General features: G+C 42.0%; 1 protein-coding gene across 2 annotated transcripts; it reads left to right on the top strand.

Moving 5' to 3' along the window:
- The first annotated feature begins 2,363 nt into the window (after positions 1-2,363).
- On the top strand, positions 2,364-7,058 carry KBTBD6 (kelch repeat and BTB domain containing 6). Of its 2 annotated transcripts, XM_060394031.1 has the most exons (2): positions 2,364-2,463; positions 2,662-7,058. In XM_060394031.1, exon 2 carries the CDS (start codon positions 2,950-2,952, stop codon positions 4,780-4,782), a length of 1,833 nt encoding a protein of 610 aa, XP_060250014.1. In that variant the 5' UTR covers positions 2,364-2,463; positions 2,662-2,949; the 3' UTR covers positions 4,783-7,058. The 2 variants fall into 2 exon arrangements, with proteins under 2 accessions (XP_060250014.1, XP_012039726.2); XM_012184336.4 differs by having other exon boundaries at positions 2,364-7,058.
- Positions 7,059-7,956: the final 898 nt, after the last annotated feature.

Below are 7,956 nucleotides of genomic sequence, written 5' to 3'. Positions count from 1 at the left end.
AACTAAACAACAACATACTGAGGCAGTGTTGACAAATACAAATATGAAAACACTTTTGTAAAGCATACGTCAGACCAGACTAACTCAAAGGATGTTTGGGCATGTATGATGCTGAGCTCTTAGGAGCTGGCTCAGTACAAAGTCTCTTTGTTAAGTATTTTTATTTAAAATTCTCTGTAATAACTAGAATTCCAGAATCTTTAATTTGGGGATGGTAGTGAAAGGAGCTGTATTGGACTAGTTATGAGCATTTCTATGAAGAGAATTAATGAAAATACTTTAGCAATACTTCCAGAACAGGAAACAGACCTTATGAGACCACCAAAGCATCTATTAATATTCTTGATTTGCATATTTGGGAGAATTCATACCTACTGCTCTCTGGCACCACAATTGAACAACCTTGTAGATATTGCTAGATGTTTAAAATATGATCAGATCTTTCAGAATTTTTTTCCAGAGAGGCAAGTTTAAAGACTGTACACTATAAAATCCAAAACACTGACAATACCAAATGCTAGGGAAGATGTGGAACAATAGGCTGCTGTGGCTGCTAAGTCACTTCAGTTGTGTCCAACTCTGTGCGACCCCATAGATGGCAGCACACTAGGCTCCTCTGTCCCTGGGATTCTCCAGGCAAGAATACTAAAGTGGGTTGCCATTTGCTTCTCCAGTGAATGAAAGCGAAAAGTGAAAGTGAAGTCGCTCAGTCATGCCCGACTCTTAGCAACCCCATGGACTGCATCCTACCGGGCTCCTCCGTCCATGGGATTTTCCAGGCAAGAGTACTGGAGTGGGGTGCCAGAATGCTTATTAATTGCTGGTGGGAATGCAAAACAGTAGAGCCACCACCTTCGAAAACATTTTCACACTTTCTTACAAAGTTAAACATAGTGTTAGCGTGTGACCCAGCAGTCACACTCCTTGGTGTATACCAAGATGAGCTGAAAACATGTCCATGCAGAAACCAGCACGAGTGTTTATAGCAGTTTTATTCACAACTGAAAAAATTCAAAGCACACAAAATGCCATTTAGTAGGTGAATGGATAAGTAAACTGGTATACAATGAAATATTATTCAATGAAAAGAAATAACTATCAAGCCATGAAAAGACATTTGAAAAACCCTGCAGGTTTAAGCTTTGGGTTTTTTTTTTTTAATAAATAGATTTTAAAATCAGATTTTAAAGTTTATTAGAAAATTCAATAGAAAGCTTTATTAATCTGAATTGAATATTGCCAAGTGAAAGAATGTATATTCCAACTGCATGATATTCTGGAAAAGGTAGAACCAGACAATAAGAAAATTAATGGTTCTGAAGGGCTGGGAGGCAAGGAGAGGGAGGCATAAATAGGTTGAACAGAGGATTTTTTAAGATTGTGAAACTGTTCTGTGTATTATTGTCATGATAGGTACATGACATACATTTATGACATACATGTACATCATACATACATGTACACGACATACATGTTATATAGATACATGACATGCCTGTACAACACAGAGTAAATCCTAATATAAACTACATGTTTTAATTAATGATAGATAACTGTAAGTTCATAACTTTTTAACAAGGGCATACACTAATGCAAGATGTTGTAAACAGGTGAAACTGAGAGGGGGTGGAGTATATGAGAGCTTTCTGCAGCTTTCTATTGGATTTTCTAGTAAACCTAAGACTGGTCTTAAAAATCTATTTGTTAAATGCAAAAACAAAAAAACTTAAAAGGTATCTCTGCAGAAACCTGTAGGGTTTTTCAAATTTCCCCACAGGCTCATGGTCTCAAATGAGAGGGTGCTTCATTCTTCATGAACGCTAGAAGAAAAGCTAAAACTCATTAAGCCTTTATATCATGGGTACTGCGTATAAGTACATTACTCTGCTAATCAACAAATATTTATTTAAAGCAAGGAGAGCCAACCTACGCGATTTAATGCGTATATCACCTACGCGATTTATGCGTGTATCATCTACGCAATTTAGTTCGATCGTCATACAATGCTATGAAGTACCACTGCCATTAACGTTTTTAAAAAACAAGCGGCAGCTCTGACAGAAGCCAGACAACTGATAAATACAACAACTGGCATTTAGTCTGAATTCCAAACCCAAAGTTCGAAACCATAAAGCCGAACGGAATAGAATTAACCATTTCGAACTCCGTCGTCCGAAACAATGAACGGGCAACAAATCTCGCGATGCTATTGAAGCTACTACTACTCCCGATATGCAAAGCGGTTTCCGTGCCGCAACCTGTGCCGCAGCAGGTGCCGCAGCCTGTGCCGCAGAGTCCGCGGGGTCCCGGCATGCCTCGAGGCGCGAAAGGCAATCTGGGAGCCGTAGTTCTCCTGGATGCCTAGTGGTGGTGCCGGCGCGGAGGTGGCGGATCGCTCGCTTCCAGCCAGTAGGTCCTCTGAGGGCGAGCTGAGGCGGAGAAAGGGCGTGGAACTGGAACCCGGTGAGTGGGACGCGGTCTACGCGATCGAGGGAGGCGGCACCGCGGCAGAGGGCTGACTTAAATAAATGGACCAGTGCTGCAGTCTCTCCGGAGACACCGCGGTCTTAGCGTCAGCGAGAAGAGGGTGAGGAGGCGCCAGAACCTGGTCCTTGCACCCGTTCTCATCTTTCGCTCTCCGCCGCTCTCTCCATCATGCAGTCCCGGGAAGAAGCTTCGCGCTCTCGCCGCCTCGCCAGTCCCCGCGGCGGGAAGCGCCCCAAAAGGGTTCACAAACCCACGGTTTCGGCTTTTTTCACTGGCCCGGAGGAGCTGAAGGACACGGGCCATTCTGCAGCTCTGCTGGCCCAGCTCAAGTCCTTCTACGATGCGCGGCTTCTCTGCGATGTGACCATCGAGGTGGTCACCCCCGGCAGCGGGCCCGGCACGGGCCGCCTCTTCCCCTGCAACCGAAACGTGCTGGCGGCCGCGTGTCCCTACTTCAAGAGCATGTTCACCGGCGGCATGTACGAGAGCCATCAGACGAACGTGACCATGCACGACGTGGACGCCGAGTCCTTCGAGGTCCTGGTCGATTACTGCTACACCGGTCGCGTGTCCCTGAGTGAATCGAACGTGGAGCGCCTTTATGCAGCCTCCGACATGCTGCAGCTGGAGTACGTGCGGGAAGCCTGTGCCTCCTTCCTAGCCCGCCGCCTTGACCTGGCCAACTGCACAGCCATCTTCAAGTTTGCTGATGCCTTCGGCCATCGCAAGCTGCGATCACAGGCCCAGTCCTTTATAGCCCACAACTTCAAGCATCTCAGCCAGATGAGTCCAATTCGCGAAGAGTCCCTGGCAGATCTGACCCTGGCCCAGCTGCTGACCGTCCTGCGCCTGGACAGTCTCAACATCGAGCACGAGCAGACCGTGTGTCATGTGGCGGTGCAGTGGTTGGAGGCGGCTCCCAAGGAGCGGGGTCCCAGCGCTGCAGAAGTCTTCAAGTGTGTCCGCTGGACCCACTTCACTGACGAAGATCGGGGCTACCTGGAAGAGCTGCTGACCAACACCGTGGTGAAGAAGTACTGTCTGGACCTCATTGAAGGGGCCCGGCAGATGCGGTATGGTGACACATTGTGCAAGTCTCTGGTGCCCAAGCCAGAGAGCAGTGGTGGCAGCAGTGGCAGTGGCGTTGTTAGCTGCGTTGCTTGTGGTGGTGGTGGTGGTGGAGGTGGTGGTGGCGGTGGCAGCAGCAGCGTCGTTAACGTTGTTCTTGGCGGCGGAAGCAGCAGCTCCGTTGTGCCCATGGCTGATCATCCACCTCAGAGGCTAGGTGTGTATGCCAAGAAGATGGTGATCTTCTTTGGCCATCCCAGAGATCCCTTTCTGTGCTGTGACCCATACTCGGGGGACATTTACAAAGTGCCATCACCTCTGACCTGCCTTGCTCACACTAGGACTGTGACCACCTTAGCTGTCTGTGTCTCTCCAGACCATGACATCTATCTGGCCGCCCAGCCCAGGAAGGATCTCTGGGTGTATAAACCAGCCCAGAATAGTTGGCAGCAGCTTGCTGACCGCCTGCTCTGCCGGGAGGGCATGGACGTGGCATACCTCAATGGCTACATCTACATCCTGGGTGGTCGGGACCCCATTACCGGCATTAAACTGAAGGAGGTGGAGTGCTACAGTGTCCAGAGAAACCAGTGGGCGCTGGTGGCTCCGCTGCCCCATTCCTTTATTTCCTTTGACCTGATGGTCATTCAGAACTATCTGTACGCTCTCAACAGTAAGCGCATGTTCTGCTTTGATCCCAGCCACAATATGTGGCTGAAGTGTGTTTCTCTGAAGCGCAATGATTTTCAGGAAGCCTGTGTCTTCAACGATGAGATCTATTGCATCTGCGACATCCCTGTCATGAAGGTGTACAATCCAGTCAGAGGAGAGTGGAGGCAGATTAATAACATCCCCTTGGTGTCGGAGACTAACAACTACCGGATTATCAATCATGGCCAAAAACTGTTGCTGATCACCTCCCGCACCCCGCAGTGGAAGAAGAACCGGGTGACCGTGTATGAATACGATGTTAGGGGTGACCAGTGGATTAATATAGGTACCACATTAGGCCTGTTCCAGTTCGATTCTAACTTTTTTTGCCTCTCAGCTCGCGTTTATCCTTCCTGTCTTGAACCCGGTCAGAGTTTTCTCACTGAGGAGGAAGAAGTACCTAGTGAATCCAGCACTGAGTGGGATTTAGGTGGGTTCAGTGAGTTGGATTCTGAATCAGGGAGCTCAAGCTCTTTATCTGATGATGATTTGTGGGTTCAGGTAGCCCCTCAGTGAAATGCACAGCAGAGTGTGTTACAGATAAATTGAAACACTAAGGTATTTTTACTGCTTTGGAAAGTATCTTAAAGAGATACCCTTTCTCTTTGCTGGAAGGAAAAAAAAAAAGTTGATTAATTTCAAGTTTGGCTTAGAAAGGGTATTGTTTGAAATACTAATATAATATCACAGAATTTAAACATCTTTAAAAGAAATCAACCTGTTTAATAATTTACTGTTCTAAAAGTCCAGTGTGGATTTGTTTGGTATGTTTATGTTTGACAATATAAGTTAATTGTAATCAGTAGTCTTCTATGATTAAATCTTACATTGTCTTGTGCCACAAGTGTTTCAACTTGAATTTTAATTTCTACACTAAAAAACTGATTGGATAGGAATTATGGGGGTGGGAAAGCATATATTTTCCTTCAGAGCAGTGTAGTAGATTTCCAAAACTTTAAAGTAGTGGGTTTTTACAAAATGTGTTCTAACAAATATAGTCTGCTAAGTTTTATTTCTGTTTTCTCCTCTTTTGTGGAAAAAAATTATATATATGTTTAATGTAACTAAATGGTGATTTCACTTGTGACAATGTATAGAAATCATAAACTTACTGAAAGTAAAAACAAAAAAACATGATTCTGTTTGAACAGAAATTTCAGTTTAAATCTGTAACATAACATGTATTTGCAAATAGTGAGCAATTTCCCATCTAAAAAAGTTCCATTCTAATAGTGTCACCAATTATCTAAAAATCTTAAAAAACTAACTTGCTTTGTAGGTTCATATTTTAAATCTATACTTGACAAATGCTTCATTGAATCAGAGGAATAATTTTTCACTGGACATGATTGTGAAAATTTTTATCCATTGTCTTTAAAAGTTTATGTGATTCTTAAAATATTTTGGCTGTATAGTTTTGGTGTTTATCTTAGATTTGTCAACAGGATGTGATTATTCTTTACTGTTTTGTGAGTAATATTGGTTTTGAAAGTATATACCGGTTAAGAACAGTATTTTATTGAAATCAGTAGTTATTGTGTCTATCAACTCTCAAAATCAAGTGCCAGCAAAGAATTTTCAAACTTTAAGTCATGTATAGAATTGTTTTGTGTAGCACTGAAAAATTCTGTCAGTTTTGTAAGTCGCTAAATGTTATTATCAGCTTAAAGGTATTTTTCTATTAAAAGTTTACAGTTAAATAACATAAGTGGATGATAGCATTTGGGGCCAGTAGTGAAAGTATATTTCGTCTAAAATATTTCTCTATGCAGTGGTGTGCGAGGCTATTTTATTATGGTATTTGTACCTGTCCTGTCTTTCTCTATGAACCCTGCTTCAGTCTTTGTTTCTGTCAACATATGTAAGGGAAAGAAAGTCCAGAAACAGAGAAGAAATGACACAAAACTTACATTGTTAAATACAAGAAAATGTAAGTGCTTTCCTCTGGAGGTTTTATTGGATATAATTGTCATGATACATACACATGATAAGTCATCAAACGCTTATGATGTATAACTTTCTCTACACGCAGGCAGAATTTTCTCTCTGAATCTTCATTCAGTGACATGCTAATTCCTCTTCTGTTTTTTCTCCAGTGACAGAGTGCTAACATTTCTTACACCCTGGCAGAGAGTACAGAGGAATGCAATCTTTCTGATAGGGAATGGGATTTTTTATTGAAATACCCTAGGATGAAAACAGAAAGAGGAAGACATAAAAGGTATTTTTGTTTTTTACAAGTTGTTCTTAGACATTTTAATGGGCTGTTTGAAGATTCTACAAGACATTCCTGTTCAACATTTTTAGTTAAGATGCTCACTTTGTCCAACCAGTATGTGTTTCTTCAGAAGGGCAAACTGCTTTGAGTTGCTTAAGGCTAAATTTTGTTTCATTTGACGTCAGGGTTTTTCTGGACACTGTCCTTAACACAAAGCTGTTTATCCATAGGATTATTTTTTGGCCAACTTTTTCTTTGCCAGTTACTTCTTGTTGATAGCTTTTCCTTTTATCGGGTTGAAATAAAACAGTGATGATCTCAACCGGGTCTTAATTCTGCAGAATTAAGGTATGCAACTGATTGATAAAAAACATGATGTTTTCCACTTGTTATTTTCAACCTTTGATTTAAAGCCTAAGCTAAATAGTGGTGATATCTTGGTTTACAAAGAGGTTTTCCTGGGAAGAACTTTGGTTTTGTGCTATATTTGTGAACTAGAGAATAGTTGTTAATCATTATTTTATGGATAAGTGATTTGTATGTGATTAGTTACAATAAAACATACTAGAATCCAGAGTTTTCTGAGTTTTCAATTCATTGTGTTCTACTAAGTGTATAAAACCCTTGCTTGTACAGTGAATGGCAACTAGCAGTGTTGAAATCTATTCTTAACAGGAAAGTACCCTTGTCCCTGTTTTCCAATTAATCAGCACATCTTTTAGTAAATATGTTTATAGGCCTGCTCTTTGTAAGCTTCAGAATGGCCTTAATTATCTTTTGTATCTATCCCTGTCGGCTGAAAAGCTTTGTCAAAGGACCCAAATTTTTTCAAGTTCTTTTAAGTTCAAAAGATAAGTGGCATTTGGATTTCCAAAAGGATAAAGCAGAAGTATTTGTACTGATCTTGTTGAGAATCTGGGGAACACTTTTGATCTACTTCTAAGAAAAAGGCCGATGTCACAACATCCCTGAAATCATACAAGTATGACGACTTCTGAAGCTCATCAGACCTAAGATAAGAGCACTCATGACAGTCTCTCCTCCCCATACTTGCATAAAAGCTCTAACCCTTTTCATCATTTTATCTGAATTTAAAGGAACATTTATTATTACAAATAATATGATAAAGCCAGGAAGTGTTAGGAGTCAGCTTTGGTTATAGAAAATGTGACCATCAGTAGAAACTTGAAAGGATCAATGTCATTTTTACAACTAACTAGAGGGTTCAATATATACAAGCCGATTGTTTGGGTTTTTTTAAGTAATAAAAAACAAAAGACACTCTTCACAGAAGTTGCCAAACCTCGGGAATACCATGGAGAATACCATGGAGGCAGTAGGTTTGTTCAAAATAGGAGCAGGGCCCCCTCTCTTTTACTCTGAGCCATTGTCACTCACCCATTTCATCAAGCTTCCATTCCATCAAACATTTGCAACTTTGAGAACTCAGTATGGTGCAAGACAAAGGAGAG

This window comes from Ovis aries, chromosome 10 (genome assembly GCF_016772045.2).
Source record: "Ovis aries strain OAR_USU_Benz2616 breed Rambouillet chromosome 10, ARS-UI_Ramb_v3.0, whole genome shotgun sequence".
NCBI lineage: Eukaryota > Metazoa > Chordata > Mammalia > Artiodactyla > Bovidae > Ovis > Ovis aries.
Note: the sequence above shows the minus strand (reverse complement) of the source record. Positions and strands in the feature narration are given on the sequence as shown.